Source organism: Hyperolius riggenbachi, chromosome 9, assembly GCF_040937935.1.
Source record: "Hyperolius riggenbachi isolate aHypRig1 chromosome 9, aHypRig1.pri, whole genome shotgun sequence".
NCBI lineage: Eukaryota > Metazoa > Chordata > Amphibia > Anura > Hyperoliidae > Hyperolius > Hyperolius riggenbachi.
The window spans coordinates 47,005,937-47,028,190 of record NC_090654.1 but is presented as its reverse complement, the minus strand read 5'-3'; the positions used below and the strand labels follow the sequence as shown (position 1 = coordinate 47,028,190).

General features: G+C 45.5%; 2 protein-coding genes across 5 annotated transcripts in view; one reads left to right on the top strand and one right to left on the bottom strand.

The window, feature by feature from the left end:
- The window catches only part of P4HTM (prolyl 4-hydroxylase, transmembrane), an 80,449-nt gene that overhangs the window by 13,885 nt on the left and 44,310 nt on the right, over positions 1-22,254 (top strand). The gene's annotated exons all lie outside the window — the stretch shown is intronic.
- On the bottom strand, positions 879-21,839 carry LOC137532299 (secreted frizzled-related protein 5-like). Of its 4 annotated transcripts, none has more exons than XM_068252687.1 (4): positions 21,496-21,839; positions 9,420-9,592; positions 6,767-6,856; positions 879-2,818 (listed from the first exon to the last, which is right to left on the bottom strand). In XM_068252687.1, exons 1-4 carry the CDS (start codon positions 21,819-21,821, stop codon positions 2,505-2,507), a joined length of 903 nt encoding a protein of 300 aa, XP_068108788.1. In that variant the 5' UTR covers positions 21,822-21,839; the 3' UTR covers positions 879-2,504. The 4 variants fall into 4 exon arrangements, with proteins under 4 accessions (XP_068108788.1, XP_068108789.1, XP_068108790.1 ...); XM_068252688.1 differs by having other exon boundaries at positions 6,767-6,853; XM_068252689.1 differs by having other exon boundaries at positions 9,420-9,586.

Below are 22,254 nucleotides of genomic sequence, written 5' to 3'. Positions count from 1 at the left end.
AAAAAGCTTTCTGCTCTCTGCACAATTGTTCTAATGACTGCATCTGCTCAGCCACTGATAACAAATCATAAAAAGTTTTGTAGACAAGGATTTGTAGACAGTCCTTATTCAGTGTGCAGGGGGAGGGGATCCCATTCAAAGTTTTGCAGGGGGGCCCAGTGATTTCTAGTTACGCCCCTGCCTGCACCTATCAGTGTCCCTGTGCTGCCATGCCTCCTTCCAGCCTGCACCTATCAGTGTCCCTGTGCTGCTATGCCTCCTCCTTCCAGCCTACACCTAACAGTGTCCCTGTGCTGCCATGCCCCCTCCTTACATCCTGCACCTATCAGTGTCCCTGTGCTGCCATGCCTCCTGATTACAGCCTGTACCGATCAGTGTCCCTGTGCTGCCATGCCTCCTGAATACAGCCTGTACCTATCAGTGTCCCTGTGCTGCCATGCCCCCTATTTACATCCTGTACCTATCAGTGTCCCTGTGCTGCCATGCCCCCTATTTACATCCTGTACCTATCAGTGTCCCTGTGCTGCCATGCCTCCTCCTTACATCCTGCACCTATCAGTGTCCTGTGCTGCCATGCCCCCTTCTTACATCCTGCACCTATCAGTGTCCTGTGCTGCCATGCCCCCTTCTTACATCCTGTACCTATCAGTGTCCCTGTGCTGCCATGCCTCCTGCTTCCAGCTTTGTCAGTGTCTCTGCATGTGCAGAATAGAGTGGAAAATATAATGAAATCACAGCAACCTCTAACCTCTTGAATATATGGCGGAAATTTTGACATTATTACCAACGCCTCTGGATTAGTTTCATTATATTTATTTAAAGAGGCATATTTCATAAATCTTTTCAAATTATTTTTTTCACTTTATCAGATCCATATAATACATTTTGCAGCATCTAGCAAGCTAACATACTAATAATTAGATGAAGAAAGCATTATACAAACTTAAAGAGAGCCCGATGTGGGCTCAAAAGAAAAAAAAAAAGAGGCTACCAGCTCAGCTGGGCTGAGCGGATCGGGGTAAAAAAAAAACGCAGCTCCCCGCCGCTCCCTTGAGCCATAATGGCCCACTTAGTCTTGCGTGACCTCTGCTAACGTCGCTGCACTGAGAGACTGTGAGTCTCTCATGGCGTGCAGGGAGGCGGGGAAGCGGCAGGAGGAGCGGCCAGGGAGATAGAGAGCTGCCCAATGGCAGTCCAGGAAACCCTGCAGGGACACCCCTGGCGGGCGTTTTGAATAGGGAATTCCTCTCCCCTGTGTTTACCTCCGAGTTAGTGGCAAATCTTGTCGCTAAACCTGGGGGAGAACATGCCTCTGTGTCCCATCTGCCCCCCGAGGTTCTCTTTAAAGAGGCACTGTAGTGAAACGGGTGCCCAAGCAATTTGCATAAACTTTGGTATCTATATAAGGAAAAAAAAGGTGTGTCCTCATCCTAATAAAATAAAAAACCCTCTAGCTCTGTGCAGCAGTAGTAAACATGATTCCTTCCATGCTGCGTGAGGCACTTTTTCTATACCTCACTGACACGATAAGAGGAATTTTTTCTCTTTTGCTTATCTCTGCTTTTCCTCATAACACACTCTCTTTTACTTTGTTTTGTAAAAAAATATATATATTTCTCATTACAGTTCTTCTTTAAGCTGTAATTGTTTTAGATTCGGGCCTATATTGCTTGTTGTAACTCCTCTGGTGTAATGTTTTCCTTTGTGAAGTGGATACACAGTTCTCGGGATTTATCTGGTTTTTAGTGAGTTTGAGCCAGGGCCGTATATATTAAAGGAGAGGGCTTGGTTGGTGATGTGTAGAGTTGAGCTCTGCAAACTTCCTGCGTTCAGAATCCAATTTCCGATTAAAACTTTTGGGTGGAGGAGGGGGAAAGTTATCTTACCCCTGTCGCCACCTATAGCCGATGCGCTCCATGTCACCTTCCATCACGTTCTGTCTCTCCAATGCTTTCTCCTTCCGGGTTTGAATGAGTAAGCATGGAGAGATGGAATGTGACATGGAGCGCATTAGCTATAGGCAGTGACAAGGGTAAGTTAACACTTAGTACATGTAAAAAGTAAAACATGGGAAAACACGGAATCATTTTATACAATCTTTTTCCACATTTACAGCATAAGAAGTTACAGTTTTTCAGGACCATACTTCTATTTTTTGATCCAGCTGACAGGTCCATTTCACTCACCTATCGCTACTGGTATTGATACTCTATTACACCCCCCATATTTACAATACAATAGTCAGTCCTACTGTGGAGATTCTTGCTGTGCTGTTGTGGTGTGCTGCAGACAGGAGCACAGGAAGTTGTGCCGTGCTGCAGACAGGAGCACAGGAAGTTGTGCTGTGCTGTAGACAGGAGCACAGGAAGTTGTGCTGTGCTGTAGACAGGAGCACAGGAAGTTGTGCTGTGCTGTAGACAGGGGCACAAGAAGTTGTGCTGTGCTGCAGACAGGGGCACAGGAAGTTGTGCTGTGCTGCAGACAAGGGCACACAGGAAGTTTCATTATCGGCATCTGTGATGCTTCCACTTCTTTACCGCAAAGTGCAGATTCTTATTCCTCTTCTGCCAGGCATAGGCGTTGTGCACCACTATCTTCTCGTCTTGCACGCCGCCGCTGATGACGTAGGTGCCCGTCCGAGTCCCCCGCATGATGTTCTGCACACATGTGGCGTCCAGGTCTAGCCACTGCTGGAGCCGGGGGAGGAGATCAGCCTTGGGGAGCGGGCCATGTTTTAAGATGTCCACCTTGGAATCCATGTCGAAGTCCGAGACTAGGGATGACGTCATGTTCCTTTTCGTGATACGGACTTTTGCAGCTAGAATAAAGTAATAAGCCAGTAAATACACAACGTTGTGTCCTGAGGTTTTTCCTGCTGCTGTACACCTTCTTTAGTATAACCAGTCCGAATTGGGCATTTGTAATTATCTGAATCTTTACTCTTTGTGAAGCCTACCCTTCGGGAATATATTTTTTTCCTTGTTATTTAAAGGTTAATGGACATGTGACATAAGATAAATGTGTATGTACAGTGCCATTTCCGCATATAACTAGGCTAAGTTTCATTTTTCCATGATCATTTTTTTCTCACTGAAAGGGTTAAACATATAGGTATTTAAATGATACTTTTTCTCTAGTTGGACCTAGTAGAACCCTCACTAATGCTATGTACACACGATACAATTTTCTGACAGATTTAGGCTGGTTTCACAGTGGGACGTTACAGGCGCACGTTAGAGCAGCCTGTAACGCACCCCACCGCACAGCAATGATAAATCAATGGGGCTGTTCACAGTGCGGACGTTGCGTTACATTGTAACGCTGCGTCACAAGACAACGTACTGCATGCAGTACTTTAGACGCGGCTGAGCCGCGTTAGACTGCTTGCACATGCTCAGTAATGTTGGGGAGGAGCGGAGAGCGGCCAGGCACATGGCTAATTAATATTCACTGCACGTTATGACGTGCAGTGTTTACTTCCTGGAGCGGCCGCTCTGTGCGGCGATTGGCCGGCGGGACCACGTGATGCCGCATGCACACAAGAGTACGCATCACGGCATCACGGACGCCAGAGTGAGCTGCACAATGCGGCTCACTCTGACGTCCAGATCCAGCACCACCAGGCGTTCCGTTAGGAGGACGTTATACGACCTTAACGCCCCCTCTAACGCAACGTCCTGGTGTGAAATTAGCCTTACTGTCCGATCCACTATTTACAACAGGTCCGATATGATTTCCGATCGATTTTTCAATAGCAGTGAACGGAAAATCGATCGGAACTGTTAAAAATAGTCGATCTGACAGTAAATCTATCAGAAAATTGTATTGTGTGTACCTAACATGATAACTAATTACAACAATAAGGCTCCTGGCAGATAACCGTTTCAGTGTGCAGGGAATAAATAAGAAAAATCAATAATTCATAGATTGTCGGACACTAAACCATCTTGGACACTAATCAATTGTGTTCGTCATCTGAGACAATAAAATAGTAAATCAACTTTATTTTTAAACCGATAATAAAACGGGGAAATTCTAAAAAGTTGTTTTTTAGGGGAGTAGGAGGATAGATACAATTGTTCATTTCATCAGTTTATTTTCAGTTCAGGTTTGCTTGAAGTAGTTGGCATGACACGCTTCCTAGAATAATATTGCAGCTCTTCTGATTCCGTTGCTGTATGTAAAGCCTTTGCTTGTCTCTGTGCACCTTTTATGGTAGCTGAACTTTATGGTAGCCTGTAATGTATATGAGTGTATACAGTGGCGGCTATATCACTGTCTGTCAGCGGTGCTACTGTCGCTGTATATGTAACCCCCTGGCAATGAGAAGGCGCGTCTCTCCAGCACTTCCTGCCTGGCTGATTACATCTCGCCATCCCTCACAGCACCTTTTAAGGAACCGAGCTTTAAGCAAACAGTTTAAAAAATTATCTATCAACATCTCAGAAATGTTTTGGGATCGGTCCTCCTGCTCTCCAGGCTGTGGAGTCCAAGTAACCGCAAATTAAAACCACACATTTAAAGTGGACCTCCGCTTCCCTACAGAAATGTGACAGGCAATTTTAATAATCAGGTCTGCCCAGTCATAAAAACACATTTCTAAAAAGCTCAGTTATGAAATTTAAAATATAGGGCAAAATAAATGTATGAAAAGCTCTATGGAATTATAAAAAACAAAACAAAAAAAAAAACCTATAAGTATGTGAAGGTGATGGGGTGAATTGTATAAGCCTGTTTTATAATGTCCTGGAAATGGGGCCGTTCTGTTGGCACAGATCTGTTTAATCCCTCGCTGTACATCATCCAGAAATGTCCAATGAGCACAAATATAGAATATAGCTGACCCAGATGTCTGGTATGTGTGTGTTGTGTACACATGACAGATCACTCCTCCCTATAGCCTTCTTATCAAACTGGAGCACAAGCTAAACCGTATTATCTCCATTTGTGGGATGGAAAAAAGCACATTTCAGGTGTATGTTTTCTTTTTTATCGGATGATGGTAAACTGCAGTGGGCATTATTATTTTCCTAAAGGGATACTGTAGGGGGATCGGGGGAAAATGAGTTGAACATACCCGGGGCTTCTAATGGTCCCCCGCAGAAGTCCTGTGCCCGTGCAGCCAGTCACTGATGCTCCGGCCCCGCCTCTGGTTCACTTCTGGAATTTCAGACTTTAAAGTCTGAAAACCACTGCGCCTGCGTTGCCATGTCCTCAGTCCCTCTGATGTCACCAGGCGCGTACTGCGCAGGCACAGACCATACTGGGGTTGTGCTATACACTCCTGGTGACATCAGTGGGAGCGAGGACACGGCAACGCAGGCGCAGTGGTTTTCAGACTTTAAAGTCTGAAATTCCAGAAGTGAACCGGAGGCGGTGCTGGAGCATCGGTGAGTGGCTGCACGGGCACAGAATGTCTGCGGGGGACCATTAGAAGCCTCGGGTAAATTCAACATATTTTCCCCCGACCACCCTACAGTATCCCTTTAAAGGGAATGTGCGAGCTGGATAAAAAAAAAAATAAGATCTACTTACATGAAGCTTCCTCCAGCCCCTGGCAGCCTATGTGTCCCTCGCCGCAGCTCCGCTTCCAGCCCGTGGCCCGGGGTCCCCTTTGTTGCAGATGCCAATCTCGCCAGGTTGACATCTTCTCCTACGCAAGCGTGCGCCCGCTCGTGATTGCGCTCACAGGGTCTGGAGTGCTCTGCGTAGGCCTTTTGTGCCTGCGCAGAATGCTCCAAGCCATGTGAGCGCGAGCAGCACAGCCAGGTGCTTGCATAGGCGCGGAAGATGCCTGCAACAGAGGGTACCCCGGGCCACTGGCTGGGTAGATGGACTAATCCAATTCCTGTCGGTTCTGTCAGATTTTAACTGCTTACTTTTTGCTATAGTGGTCCTTTAGGTCGGTTTTAGACCACCGCAAGGCAAAAAATGACAAGCATATGACCCTGTGGTACAGTGCGCGGACAAGGTCATATGCATAGCGCTGATGCCCCCCCCCCCCCCCCCCCCCCCAGTGACATACTTCTTGCTAGACAGGTAGTACATCACCAGGATTCCCGTCAATCCTTGCATGCGTGCCAGGACACGCCACGCTCTGTCTTCTCGCTTACTGCGTCACCAATGACTCCCATTACCCCAAGCACCGTGCGTTAGGAGTGGTGCTTGTGGTAACACACTGCATGCTGTGCGGCGGGATGAGCACGTCTGTCGCAATGTGGCACAGTAAGTGTAAAAGGCCGCATGCTGTGCGGCGGGATGAGCACGTCTGTCGCAATGTGGCACAGTAAGTGTAAAAGGCCGCATTGACTTGCATTGCCATTGCATTACCCTGCGGTAAAACGGGTAATGCAAAACACACTTGCAATGCAAGTCTAAAAGGTGCCTTAAAATTCACAAAATAATCCCCTTCATGGCAACCACACACCTTGCAAAGGTTTTACAGGATAACTGTAGCGTTAACATAAATATGCCGGAGGAAACCGCGATAAGCTTCTCCTGCTGCTTGTGTGCTTTATAACCTAGTTCCAGACACAGAGGCTCAGCTCAACAGCCAGCCAATAGGTGGGCTGGATTCCTACTTTTCAAGTAAATTTCCACTGACTTGAAGCTGAGGTAATTAAGCCCAGTAGGTACTGATCAGTCTGTGCTGCCCCCAAGGGGTGTATTCTCTCAGTGAGCGACTCTTTCTCAGTAACACTTGCCAGTGAGAGGTACTTTGTCACAGAGATGGGTTTGAGCAGTGAGGTGTGTGCAGAGTACTTACTGAAATCATTAGTGCAGAATGTATCCAGGATCTCCTTGGCAGAGCTGACCTCATCCAATTCACAGTCCCTGCAGCTGGCTCGGGGCACTGCTGTAACAGATGACAGGAGTCAGAGCAATGCTCAGTCACCTACAGCTAGGATAACAATCTCTGGGCAAGAGATTAATGTACCACACTGATTGGCTTCTGATGTATACAGTATATCCCAACAAGTGGTTATATATCACAGAAACCTAAAATCCTATTATGCTCCATCCCTTCAGTAATATTCTATTAAGCCATACATTGCGGCCCACACTATGATTTTAATTTGAAATGGGTATCAATATATTTATGCATAATTCTCACTTTAGACACAATGGCCTCAATTCTGGTAGCGATGTGCAGTAAATTTTTTTTTTTTGTTGGTAAAATACTGAAATTGGTCCTTTCTATTTTTGGGGGGGGGGGCGATTCTGAAAGATTTTTTGCAATTCCAAAAAGACGGTAAAAAGTGTGGAAAATGCGGTAGAACGGTATTTCAATGGTTAGCATGTGGTACATAATATCATTGTCATCCATAAGTTAGGATAGTCTTTGGAAGGTGGTTTTTTTTTGAGAGGGGGGGGGGGGGGGGTGTATTTGATTACATAGCAACCTATGGAAGGTATATTTATAGGCATCCCCTATAAAAAAAATCCAGTAAATATTTGGAGTTTTTTATTTCTACTACTTTTTTCTATTACACAGCCTGAATAGGAATTCCACTAAAACAGCAATGGAAACTACACTAAAAACTGCAAAATGCATACAAATTGACTTTACCGCCAGGTACAGGCAGGTCTTAAACTGATCAGTAAATTATTTGCTAACATGCCCCCTATTGTTCACGAGAATTCCACATTTCGGAAAAATATCACAAAATACTGCACGTTTTATGACCTAATTTACTGCATGCTGTAAATTCTGATTTAAAATTACCAAAATAGCAAACCGCATGTGGTAAAATACCACGTATGTGGTAAAATGGACAGTAAGCGTCCCAGAATTGAGGGCATAGAGCAACATTCAGCTTCAGCATTCTCACTTCCATGGCGTTTGGACTTGGTCAGGATCACTTTCCCTGCCCTCTAGCAGAATAAGCATTTTGTGAGGATTATTATGGAAAACAGTCTAAAGCCAATTTGGGAGATCAGGTGAATTTGGCGCTGGATTCAGGCACCGCGTCAGTACCAGCTGAACAGCTAGTGCTATGGATAGTTGTTACTTTAGGAGGGGTTTCAGCATTAGACATTAGGAGATGGGGTCAGTGTGAGAATAGGGAACCAGGTTAGTGGGTAGTAAAATATAGGTAACAGTACATAACTGGTGTTTTTAAATATTGCTCCCAATTCACCACAATATGTAGTCCAATTTTGGAGGGAGGCTGGCTAACTTTTCTGTATTTTTTTGGGATGTGGGGGGAAATTAGAGTGCCTGGAGGAAACCCACACAGACACTGGGAGAACATACAAACTCCATGCACTGTCCTGGCCAAGTTGAACCAGAGACCACTGTGCTGCCTATATATAGATCACGGGCCCTAAAAAAAAAAAATCACAATTGTGAATAACTGCTGCCTTCTCTCCAGGGGACGCTGAAAGTAAACATGAAGAGAAAAAGGTCCCAATTTGGGTCCTTTTACACTATGGGCTTGATTCACAAAGCGGTGCTAACCTACTTAGCACGTCTAAAGTCTTTAGGCGCGCTAACCAGGGTGCTAAGTAGGTTAGCACCGGTTTTCTCAATCAGATCGCACGCTAAGTACCGTGTGCAAAGTTTTGCGCGCGCAAAGTCCTATGCGCGCGCTAAGTCCCATAGGCTTCAATGGGCACTTCGCGCGGAGCGCTCTGTGCAGTGCGCGCGTAAAGTTTTAACGCGCGAAAAGCTTGTTTAGACGTGCTAAAGGGGTTTTCACAGGCGTGCTAACAGTTAGCACCGCTTTGTGAATCAAGCCCTATATCAATTGCTGTCAGTTGTAACTAAAACGAGAACACGGATGTGCAGTCCAGTTTCCATGTTTCCCTATGGCCTCTTTCATACTTTATGTTGAAAAACTGAAGCTTATTCACAGTGCATTGCTATGGAGAAAAAAGGTGCATCAAAACGCAACACATAGCAATGAATTAAAGCAGTATTGCCAGACACAAAATCAAATTCTATTTACCCGCTGCTTTGTGTTTATTATATTGTCTACATCCTGACCCTGCATTGTCTGCTGTAATGAATCATATCTCAGTCTGCCTGGCTCCTTTCTGGTACATTGCCGGTGAGAGGAAAGCATGTTATCTCCCCTCCCATATTCCTGCTCCTCACTGGTTGGCTGAGGACAGTTTAGGGTCACAAGGAGGAAATTACATCAGAATTGGCTTCAGTCAGAGACAGCAAAGATGGAAAATGCCTGGAACAGTATAACATTCACTGAAATCAAAACGTGGACAGTACAATACATACGCTATGTAAGTAGCACAAGTATTTATCTACTTCTATATGTGTTTATTTTCCTGTGATAGTATGGCTGTCCCTGCTGCTTTAAGTGTAAAAGGGCCCTAACCCCGGGAGAGGGAATCCTCTGTATCCTCATAAGGCTTCTGTACTGACATGATTGTGAATGTTGCGTACATGTACGACTTACTTCTGCGATTGCTGGTGCCATTGGTGATGGTGGAGATGCACATGCCATGGTCCGCAGGAAACTGCTCACATCTCAGAATCTCTGGCCAAGGGTATCCGTAGCATGCCATGATCGGGGCACAGCTGTTCCTCACCGACTCACACAGGCTGCGGCACGGCTTGATGAGTCTGTCGCTAGAGAAACATGAGTATCAAATTGCTGTGTGTGTCTCTCTCCCTCCCTCCCTCTCTCTACCAAATCAAAAATAACTTTATTGGCATGACCAGGATACATACAGGCATTGTCAAAGCAAGGAGAAATGGGGTATGTGGTGTGGGATAGAGGAACAATAGGTAAGCAGTCTGTGGATATTTTTAATTTTACAGTTCATTTATGCTACTCTCAGGCATGCTGACATACATGACAGACGTGACATACATGACAGACGTGACATACATGACAGACGTGACATAGTGTGCAGCGATGGTCACTGTGAATTCCTGCTTTCAGTCTGTGGCATGCTGTAACATAGTGTGCAGCGATTGTCACTGTGGATTCCTACTCTTGGTCTGTGGCATGCTGTGACATAGGGGTTTATTCACTAAGCAGAGCGCAGCGTAATAGAGCAAGTTAGCTACTGTTACGCGTGCTAGTGAATCATTGTGCCTTCATTTTTTCTCCCTGCACACAACCCACGCTAGTGGCAGTGTAGCGTGGGTAATCAGCTTGACATCACTTCACAGGCAGCCTTCTGGGCCAATCAGAGTGCAGGGATCAGGTCCTTTAATGTGGCTGGACCCGAAGGTGCTCAGGGCGGCAGGAGTGAAGCCGACATTAAGTTACTAGCGTTCGCTATGCTGCAATACAGAAGTATAGTGTGCGCCGAGTGCCCGCTCCCCGGGTTACGCACACTACGCTACCACTAGCACGTGTAGCGTGCAGGGAGAAAGAATTGAGGCACGCTGATTTACTAGCGCACCTAACAGTAGCTAATTACGCTGCGCTATGCTTAGTGAATCAACCCCATAGTGTGCAGCAATTGCTACTGTGGTGTACAGTTTTCTCTCGCCGTCTAATGTGTGAAAGAGTGTGTCTGTCTGCCTCTCCGTATATAAGACTACTGAACTTAATACATACACCTTTTTTAAATCTATGTTTAGAACCTCTTTGCAGCCTTTTTGGATTTTTATGCCCCTTATTGCAGATATTGCCCCTCACTAAAGGCCCATACACACTTGCAGGTCATTTGACACAAATACTCTCACTTACCTTATATACTCGCGTAATTTTTCAACACGAAAAATATGCTGAAAAGTTACCCCCTCGGCTTATATGCGAGTCAGTGGAGCAGAATGGATGGTGGAGCAGGTTTTGTTACTGGCAGTGGAGTGTAAGGATTGTGCACTAGTGATGCTGCTCTCTCCAGCTGGCTCCCTGCTGTATCCCTGCCCCCCATCCCCTGCAACATGGTGTGCGGAGTGTGCTGCTCAAGACCACCTGTGTCCCCTGGCTTGCGGAGTGGAGCTCGCAAGCAGCGTGTCAGCGGTGCAATAATCAGGGTTTCTTCCTGTGTGGCAATCGCTGTGTCTCATATCTAGTGGCATCTTCAGACACAGCTGTATCATCCTTGGGGCACATCTGGCTATTGGGAGAGGGAATGACTTGTACTGGGGGCACATCTGGCTACTATGGCAAGGGGTTATACTGTGGAGGGGGCTATATTGGGAAGGGGCTTATAAACGAGTCAATCACTTTTTCCTGATTTCTAAAGAAAAATGGGTACCTCGGCTTCTATGCAGGTCGGCTTATATGCGAGTATATACGGTAGGTTGTTAGGTGTTAATGAAAATGTGTGCCACATGCCCAAGTTTCTGAAGCATGGGACAGCTGGAGCGCAGCGTACAAGAGAGTGGCAAGAGGTAGGTTTACAATCTCTGCATTGGGCTGCACCCTCCAGGGACTCCAGGACAGTGTTGGTTCTTCCAACACTATCTCACTCATCCCTAACTTTATTCCATTGGTGACTGTGCATGCAAATTTCCACAGACCCGGGAAGGATGGGAATCAAACCCAGCTGCTGCTAATCAATGGTTATTTAACCAGCACCTATAAACTTTGACAGGCTAAATTAAATTCCCTGTCTGGGTCAGTGGAGACTTGCATGCTATAGTCATTTTTGTATTCAATATTATTGGTTAGTTAGTTATCAGAAGCAGGAAATTTGAGTACAGGAGAATTACCATCTTTAACCACTTTACCCCCGCGCGTACGTATTTCTCCGCCCCTTTTTCCATCCTTTAAAAACCAGGGACGGAGAAACACGTACTTTCCGCGTTCCCGACGCTGTCCGCGCTCCCGCTCGTAAACACGCCGCCCGCCGCTAGTAAAACCGCCGCCGCCCGCTCGCCCGGAGATCAATGAACGGGAAAATCCATTCCCGTTCGTTGATCTAAGCCCCACAATGACCCGCTGCTCTCCTATGGGCAGCGCGATCATTGTGAGAAGAAACTCACGTGTCCAGCCTCCTTATTCTTCCTCCAAGCTTCCGGAAGGAGGCTTGGAGGTCGCAATAAAGCAAAAAGTTACTGTGGCCATCTTGTGGCCAAATAGTAAACTACACCCTACACATTTTTCACATACAAATAAATGACTTTTACACAAAAAATTAACTCATTACCTCCCACACTCCCCATTTTTTTTTTTTTTTTGTAATTAAAAAAAAATTCAAAAATTTACAATTAAAAAAAATACATAATTAGTTACCTTAGGGACTGAACTTTTTAAATATTTAAGTCAAGAAGGTATAACACTGTTACTTTATAAACTATGGGCTTGTAATTAGGGATGGACGCAAAACTGAAAAAAATGCACCTTTATTTCCAAATGAAATATTGGCGCCAAACATTGTGATAGGGACATAATTTAAACGGTTTTATAACCGGGACAAAAGGGCACATAAATTTCATGGGTTTTAATTACAGTAGCATGCATTATTTAAAAACTATAATGGCCGAAAACTGAAAAATAATTTTTTTTTTCCCCACATTTTTCCTATTTTCCCATTAAAACACATTTAGAAAAAAATAATTCTTGGCATAATGTCCCACCTAAAGAAAGCCTAATTGGTGGCGGAAAAAACAAGATATAGTTCATTTCATTGCGATAAGTAATGATAAAGTTATAGACGAATGAATGGAAGGAGCGCTGAAAGGTGAAAATTGCTCTGGTGGTCAGGGGGTAAAACCCCTCAGTGGTGAAGTGGTTAAAGAGAACCTGAGGTGGGTTTTAAGAATGCTATTAGGACACAGAGGCTGGTTCTGCATATAATCACCAGCCTCTGTTACTATACTGGGCCCCCTCCCCAGGTCCCCCCTGCGCTCTGCTGTCCCCCAGAAAAAAAGCCGTGCTAGCGACCTGTACCTTGTCGCTAGCCGGTTGTTTACATCCAGGCTGTCATTTACCGCCGCTCCCCTGCCTCCTCTATAGCGCCGCTCCCTGCCTGCGACCCTTCCCTCCCTGCGATTGGTGCCTGTTGCTAGCACAGCGGGGGGTTTTTTTTGGGGGCGGGGGGACAGCGGAGCGCAGGGGGGACCTGGGGAGGGGGCCCAGTATAGTAACAGAGGCTGGTCATTGTATGCAGAACCAGCCTCTGTGTCCTAATAGCATTCTTAAAACCCACCTCGGGTTCTCTTTAAAGAGGATCTGTCGCGAAAATCTTAAAATTTAAAACACAAACAAATAAGAAGTACGTTTCTTCCTGAGTAAAATGAGCCATAACTTATTCTTCTCCTATGTTGCTGCCATTTACAGTAAGTAGTAGAAATCTGACATTACTGACAGGTTTTGGGCTAGTCCATTTCTCCATAGGGGATTCTCAGCATGGGCTTTATTCTTTATAAAGATACTCCCAGAAAAAGATTTCTACAAAGATGTTGACCAGCCTCCCTGCTCACCGTACACTTTTTTGGCAGTTGGACAGAGCAACTGCCATTCACTAAGTGCTTTTTGAAAATAAAGAAATCCCTGTGAACCCCCATGGGGAGATGGGCTAGTCCAAAACCTGTCGGTTCTGTCAGATTTACACAACCTACTGTAAGCGACAGCAACATAGGAGAAAAGTAATTTATGGCTCATTTTACTCTGGAAGAAATGTACTTCTTAATTGTTTATGTTTATATATATATATATATATATATTTAGAATTTTCAGATTTTCGCAAAAGAGGTCCTTTAAGCTGAATACTCATGCAATGGCGAAAGGAAGATGAATCACAGTAGTGTCCCTGACGACAAACGCTCCTCAATTAATCTTCCTGCCGACGGGAACACGCAATGGCACCCGACAGGCGTGAAAAAGAGTTCAAGGCAATTGCGGTACTTTGCGTGGGAGTCGTCAGTCGCAAGATTGTTTGTGCGTCGCTCCAAAAACAACAGCCGGTCGCCAGAAGAATTGTCTGAAAGATCGCATAGTGGATACGGGCCTTTAGTCTTTGATGTCGATATTGATGTGTAATAGGAAATGTGCTCATGTACGTGCTGCGGTGTCCATGTGGGCACTGATATACTTTATCTATGAAAGAAACCGATGAACCACTTATCATTTGGTGTTTTAGTGGTTCCTCTCCTTGTGTGAAGTAATGGGGAGGGATGGGGAGTCCTCGTTTGGGAGGAAGCACTGCTACTTTTGTGAAATCTGTAGCCGTTCCTGTGTGAGCTGTTCACAGGTCATTGCTTTATTGTAATTGGCTATAACAGATCACCGCTGGGAGATGAGGATATGCAGGTAGGTGGCCTCCGTTCTGTTGTCAGTTTCTATGCTTCACTGAGACAAAGAACAGGAGGCTGCGTGCTGCCCGGTGACACTAAGTGACGCACGTAGGGGTCAGTCGTCTGTAATTCAAAGAGACATCAGACAATGCAAAAGCCACTAATGGGGAGACGAGGCAGTTAATTGCTGTGAGTGACGTAGGTAAAGGCACTGTGTCCCTGCAAGGAGCATAATGATGTCTCCCCAGAGGTCCTGGTGATATGATGACTATAAAGGGGCAGATCAGAGGACTGGCTGCTGCAGAATCACTCAATGGAAAAACACATTCTGAATGACTGCTTTACTATGCTCGGCTACGTACAGGCCAATTGCACCCCATTCCAAGCATTACATGTGAGGACAAGGGCTGTGGCATACATGCAAAATGGGCGCCAGGGAAATGTGGGTGACCGAAATAGCCACTAGTAGAATAAAGGTACTTACACACGTCTGATATTTCTGAAGGATTTGTTGTTTAAACCAGTTGGTGTTTACGTCCGATTGTTAGACTGATAGCAGCAGTATTGACTGATCCGCTTGGCGGATCCGTGGACTGACGTTCAAACGACAGTTAGGTCCGTATATGGGTACAAATGACTTGTTGTTTGAAAGTCTATTACTTTGACACTAATAGACATTCCAACATTAATACTAATAGACATTCCAATCGTTTGATCTGGTCCATTGTTCTATCCAGTCCATTGACCAGTCAAATGACCTTTAAATAAGCTGTACAAGGAGTCTGAGCGACTTTTTGTTTGAATGACAACGTCCGGTCTGAAAGACAATCGGGCATAAAATCAGACATGTGCACGCACCTTGAGGCCACTTTCACAGAGGGACGGTGCGTTTTGATGCAACGTTAAAGTCGCAACGCAAACTAAGCCACGTCCCAAAAACTCACAACGCAACTTATTGCCCCGTTATCGTCGCATATAGTAGAGCAGGGCTTTTCAACCTGTGGTACGTGTACCACCAGTGGTACTTCGCTGTTGGCCAGGTGGTACACTCCAAGTTTGACTGCCACTTAATTGCCTGCCTGTCTCCACAAAGTTTGACTATCCCTTGCTCTCTCCTCACTGTGCTGCCCTGCAACATAATTCAAACCTCAGATCAGTAGTGAGGAGACAGCCAGGTTAATGGTGCACAGTGATGGCGGGTATACTTCAAATACAGGAAGTGACATCACTGCTTACTTCCTGTAATTGAAGTATACATACCATTACTGCACCATTCGCCTGGTTATCTCTTCACTGCAGCCGGGTTCCTACTGATCTGAGGTCTGAACTATTCCGAAGGGCAGCACCGCAAGGAGTAAGTAAGGGGGAACTGAACTTTGTGGTGAGTCACTGCCCAGGTATCTGGTGGTGGGGGGAGACTACCTATACTGAAGCAGGGAAGGGATTGAGGAACTGGAAAGGCTACCTATATTGGCCATCCGTAGGCTAGCAATCTAATTTTAGTCGTTTTTTCCCACCAATGCCTCCTGCAATTCCCCTCCCATATGCTTTCTCCATCCCTTTCTTATAGTGTACTTGTAAGAAAAAAGTGCCCCTGGGTGGTACTTCCCTCTGGATCTTAAATAGGCTTCGCCCTTCCTCCTCAGTAAAGGGGATCCAGCTCTTGGGCCCCCGAAGATCTCCTTGTTGGGCTCTCCACTTGGGCTCCGGCAGAAACAGCCGAACCTGATCGAGTCAGATCTACTGCACAGGCACAGTGGTGGTACCTGACATTTTTCAGGCAATACAAGTGGTACAATTAGTAAAAAGGTTGAAAAGCCCTGTAGTAGAGCATACAGGCAATGAAAAGTATGCTTCCAAGTCATTACTGAGCATGCGCAAACAGTCGAACGCAGTTAATAACGTGTATAACGCACAGCATGCAGCACTTTCTAATAATGCTACACGTTACACACAAATGTGCACTGTGAATGTTGCACAGACTTAGTATTGCTGTGTGTTTGTCCACGTTAAAACATTTTCTAATGTGCAACTTTAACGTTGCACTGTGAAAGAGTCCTAAGAGTTAAAGAGACACTGTAAGAAATTAAAGAGCTCCCGGGGGTACTTACCTTGGGAGGGGGAAGCCTCTAGATCTTAAAGTGGATCCGAGATGAACTTTTACACATTGCATAATTGTGTTCCGTTCCTATTGTTTTAGGGCATTCCTCAAGCCAAATACTTTTTTTGTTTTAATACTCTAATTCCCTGTAAACTAAACAAGCCACGCCCACAGGTTTTCAGAGAGCCAAGGCACTTTCAGACAGTAGCAAGGGCTGATGGGAGCTCAGTCTTGTCAAGAGGAGGGGGAGGTATTACTAGCCAGAGATTTCAGAGGCAGAGGGGAGATTAGGTTTTTTTGCTCAAGATGCAGATAAGCCTGCCTCTGTGTAATGTTTACAAACATGGCTGTTGTCATATCACAGGAAGAAATAATCATATTCTATTAAAGCTGTTTGCAGCTAGATTTGCTGTGTAAACTATCTAAACTTTAGATAAGATATATAGGCAAGTTACTTGTTATACTTAGTTTTTCATCTCGGATCCGCTTTAATGAGACTTCCTCTGTCCTCCTGTGTAGCCTTGATCCAGAGCTGGCACCCCCCGAAAATCCTCCAACAAGATGAGCATTCAGCAATATTTACCTTTGGGATCAAGTCCGGGCCCAGTACTATCTCCCCCCTCAGACTCCAGCAAAAATAGTCCAACCGGGTCCGGTGTACTGCGCAGACATCTCACGCCTGCATAGTAGAGCGGACACGATCAGACTCGGCTATTTCTGCTGGACCCCGAAGAGGAAGCTGGTACTGCGCCTGCGCTGGATCCCAAATGTAAATATCGCTGCATGCTGCAGTCCGGGGATCCCAGTGCGAGATCGGTGCTGCACAGGAAGAAGGGGGAAGCCGCATTAGGATCCAGAGGCTTCTCCCTCCCGATGTAATTAACCCCAGGCCTCTTTTTTTTTTTTTTTTGCAGGTTCTCTTTAAAATTACCAATATTCTACTATTGTGCTGTGGTTATTCTCATAGTAGAATATCTGTAAACCTAACACTATTCTCACACGAGCCCTTCATCTAGCAATGCCTAACCCTAACCAACCCCCTCCACCCAACCGATGCCTAACCCTAACTGCCCCCCCTCCCCCACTGATTCCTAACTGATATCCTCCCTCCAACAGTTCCTAACCAAAACCGACCCCCGTCCCATGCCTAACCCTACCTGCCAGAATCTTGCTGATATCTGAGCCACCTACACCGCTGTAAACGCAAAATTGTGAGTGCCCCAGGGCTGCCCGCTATACAAACTTGGCTACAAATAGTGCGCGATTATAACTGATAATAACGTAGGGCATAGATATTCCCGCAGCGCCTCCGACTCCCAAATTATTGACCACTAATGACTGAATATAATACAGTTTATTTTGTTCTGTCGCAGTTGGTTTTATCATTCATGTCTTGTAATGTTGCAGTTGGATTTAGTTAGATGCCACCAGTTTGAAAAAAAAAAAAACACCACAAAAGAAAGTTTTAATCGCTATCAATCTGATGGTGGATGCTACTGAATGTTAAGCTGGCCATACATGCCAGCTTTTTCTGATCAATTTTCAGCCGATTTGATTACCTTGATCAAATCTCCAGTCATCTAATTTTCCCAACATATCTGACTAATTCACTTTTGATCAATTTTAGGCAGCTTAATTATCAAGAGTTGTAACATTCCTGTGGGAGGGGGGGAGGGCAGGATCAGTGATGGACATGCTTTAAGCAGTGAAAGGCTTGGAGTTCGATCAATGCTCGATGGAGTCTGAAATTGGGTTTGCCGTGTAGTGTTGGACTACATTATTAACTGATCAAATTTTAATCAGATACGGATTGATCAGCTTGGCGTATCAGACCATAATTGGCCTGTGTATAGCTAACTGTAGGCTTCTTTTGCCAGATTGTGGGCAATTAGTATTATCAAGAGTTCCCTGGCCACCGTGGCACCTGGACTTAAAGGAGAACTGTAGTGAGAGGTATATAGAGGCTGCCATATTGATTTCCTTTTAAGCAATACCAGTTGCCTGGCTATCCTGCTGATCCTCTGCCTCTAATACTTTTAGCCATAGACCCTGAACAAGCATGCAGAGGATCAGGGGTTTCTGACATTTTTGTCAGATCTGACAAGATTAGCTGCATGCTTGTTTCTGGTGTAATTCTGCAGGCAGATAACTCAGCAGGGCTGCCAGGTAACTTTGCTTAAAAGGAAATAAATATGGCAGCCTCCATATACCTCTCACTACAGTTCTCTTTTAACAATTTAAGGACAACTGTAATGAGAGGGATATGGAGGCTGCCATATTTATTTCCTTTTAATCAATACCAGTTGCCTGGCAGTCCTGCTGATCCTCTGCCTCTAATACTTTTAGCCATATACCCTGAACAAGCTTGCAGCAGATTAGGCATGTCTGACATTATTGTCAGATCTGACAAGATTAGCTGTGTGCTTGTCTCTGCTGCAGCCAAGAAAATCAGCAGGGCTGCCAGGCAACTGGTATTATTTAAAATGAAAATAACTATGGCAACCTCTATAGCCCTCTTGCTACAGTTGTCGTTTAAAGGGGAACTGAAGTAAGAGGTATACGGAGGCTGCCATATTTATTTCCTTTTAATCAATACCAGTTGCCTGGCAGCCCTGCTGATCCTCTGCCTCTAAAACTATTAGCCATAGCCCCTGAACAAGCATGCAGCAGATCAGGTGTTTCAGACTTTAAAGTCAGATCTGACAAGACTAGCTGCATGCTTGTTTCTGGTGTTATTCACATACTACTGCAGAGAAATAGACCAGCAGGGCTGCCAGGCAACTGGTATTGATTAAAAGGAAATAAATATGGCAGCCTCCGTATACCTCTTACTTCAGTTCCCTTTTAAGGTCTCTTTCACACAGGAGGATGAACTGAACCCTTGTCAAGAAATTCAGATTCTAATCTGCCAGCCAACAAGTCTCTTCCAGCTGCAATTTAATTCAGCCAATGGCAGCATTTTGAACCCCACTCATGTCAGCGTGTGACACACAGTTTGGGGACCTGGCAGTGAGAAACCACTTCATGTTGTGTCAGAGTGTGACCGCACCCAGATGTGCAATGGCCGATGTACTGGAGCAGATGACAGGCAGTGAATTCTCCACCTGCAGTTGCCATTGAAAAACAGGCCTAGAAGAAGTCTATGAGACCACTGAACCAGAACGCAAATATTAAAAATAATTACGTCGGAATCAGTACTCTCCATCGTTTGCATTGAAATGGTGGCAGGGGCGGTTTTAGTTAGAATGTGGCTCCTGGGCAAAATTAACAGCCCCCCGCTATTTCTTGACAAATTCCACCCCACAAGGCCCCTTAGGCCTCGTTCATGTTAGGTGCGCTGAGAAACCTGAAAAAGCACATGTTAAAAACCGCATGCGCTTGTGCGCGCTTCAGTGTGTTGCGCTGCGGTTTTTTAAGCCCGGTTTTCTTATTGTAGCAGTAGCAGTTGTCAATAAAGCTTTGTTTACATATGTAAATGCATCTTTTCTTCCAATTAGGGGTAAAAAACACATGCGCTTCTATGCGCTAAATAAGCGCACCCATTCATTTGCATTGATGCATGCAACCCTACGTTTTTGCAACTCTGCTCAGCACAGCGCATAGATGTGAACCAGGTACATTTATATTACATGGGAAAATCAATACTTTGCAGGGCAATGCGCTGTGAAAAGCGCACAGAAATGTCCCTAGTGTGAACGAGGCTTTAGCCAACTGCCAGGTCTCCTTCCAGTTGTACTCTGTTCCCCGGGGCACAATTAGAGTATTCGTCAGCGTAGCGACTCACCTATTCCAGCCGGCACGATCCTCCATTAGCCCGTGCATCCCCATCTTCATCCTCACAGGGGGCCTCTCCTTATACAATAACATGCGGCTGGATAACTGAGAAGATATGGCCAGTGGGATGAAGATGGGAACAAATGGACATAGGAGCATGCCAGCTAGTACATGTGAGTATTGCCGAAAACTCTGCTGAGGCCTCAAGGACCAAAGTAATGTTAAAGGGGCGGGGAACGCAATTGCCCAGTCACACTTGAAATTATGATGGGCATATTTTGCTTCAGAAGTATTGAAAACGACAGAACGTCACCAGTGAACTGGATTAACCAGGCAGTACTGAGATCTTTGATTTGCGGTAAACCTCATTCTTCAGCAATAACCCCCAACTCAAATGTTCAATGGCTTATAAGATTTCTATTTCAAAAAAATATCCAACTTAAAGGATAACTGAAGTGAGATTGATATGGAGGCTGCCATATTTATTTCCTTCTAAGGCCGGTTTCACACTGTAAATTGGCGGCAGCGTTGCGGTGTGGCGCGCCCACCACACAGCCAAAAACAGGCCATTGGGGAATACCGCGTTACTATGCGGTATTCCCTATTGGTATCCGCTCACTTCCTGCCTGCCAAGCGATGACGTGCACGAAACCGTATTGCAATAAATACGCTTCTGTGCGACGTGTAAAGCCTGTGGCGGGTATTAACCCTGACACGCGTCGCCATAGACTTACAGGACTTCCGGTCCAACTCCGATCGACGCAAGAATACACGGTAACGTAGTTTTGGAAACGCATCAAATTGAGGATTTCCGCCACACCGCGGCGCAGGTAATGTGATTTTCCCCTATAGACTCTAATTGCCCATAGACTCAATTTGCCGCACCGCACCACCACAGTGTCAACGGGCCCTAAACAATTCCAGTTTCCTGTCAGTCCGGCTGATCTATCTGCGTGTAGCACATGGGCAGCACAGTGGCACTATCTGCAAGGAGTTTGTATGTTCTCACCGTGTCTGCATGGGTTTCCTCTGCACACTCCGGCTTCCTCCCATATCCCAAAAACATACAGGGAAGTTAAATGGCATCCCCTAATTTGGCCCTAAACTACGATACATACATAGTCATACCAGTGTGAGGATTAGATTATGAGCCACTTAGATTATGAGATTATGAGTAACAAATAAATATACTCTGCACATCACTTTGGGAGATGTCAGTGCTAGATCAATCCTAAATAATATTAACACCAGAAACAAACATGCATCTAATGTCAGAAACACCCGATTTGCTTCATGCTTGTTCAGGGTCTATGGCTAATAGTATTAGAGGCAGAGGATCAGCAGGGCAGCCAGGTAACTGGTATTGCTTAAAAGGAAATAAATATGGTAGCCTCCACATTACTCTCACTTCAGTTGTCCTTTAATAAGCTTTCTCAGAGGAAAAAGTGAATCTTACCCTTCCAAGCAGATAGGAGCAAAAAGAGAACACAAAAAAATCCTGGCGTCGGGGTGGCATTCTCGGGCAAGCAGCGGCAGCCAACTGGAAGATTGCTGGATCACCTCCGCCATGGTCTCGTGCTCCAGCAGGTTCGGGATCCTCATTTCCGTGTATCCGATGCCATAACATAGAGGCATATGCCTTGGGATGGCCATACATCTCGATGAACTGCTCACAAAGTCCACGTACATCGCTCTAGAGCCGCATGTCATGAAGAAGACCAGGAAGACCACAGGCCACCCAAAACCCTGACGTCTGAGATGTTGGCGCTGCGGTGCCCTCATTGCCCTACAGCCCAAACCTGTGATGTTTCGCCTACACAAATCACCAAGCAAATGAGGTTTAGTTGAGCTAATGGCTTTTTTTATAGTGGGGGAGATTCTTTTGCTAATCCTTTCTCATTAAGATCCATCACTCTTGGTGCTACAATGGACAAGACAATGCCACAGTTTGTGTTTGCCAATGGGCCTGATTGTTTAGTCTTTCAGGGGGGTTACTTAAACCAGCAGGTGAGGTAATGAGGACAGACAAGGGGGCTGGAGGTTTGAACTCTTCCCAAGTGGCTTTATCTCGGCCCATTATTGTACTTCTGATTGGATCTCTGCTGCAAGCCTTTTCTCCAACAATCTGCGATCATTAACTGTTGCATCAAATCCTACAACTCCCCTTCTGGTTATTTAGTGTCAAGCCGAAAAGCAATCATTTATCGATGAGGGA

What these genes read in the sequence shown, in the direction of transcription:
- LOC137532299 (XM_068252687.1), bottom strand. Translation starts at nt 21,821, where the DNA reads ATGAGGGCACCGCAGCGCCAACATCTCAGACGTCAGGGTTTTGGGTGG. An exon ending in GCTCCTATCTGCTTGGAAGG is followed by an intron (nt 9,593 to 21,495) that starts GTAAGATTCACT and finishes ATGTTTCTCTAG; the next exon opens with CGACAGACTCATCAAGCCGT. An exon ending in ATTCTGCACTAATGATTTCA is followed by an intron (nt 2,819 to 6,766) that starts GTAAGTACTCTG and finishes ACTTTATTCTAG; the next exon opens with CTGCAAAAGTCCGTATCACG.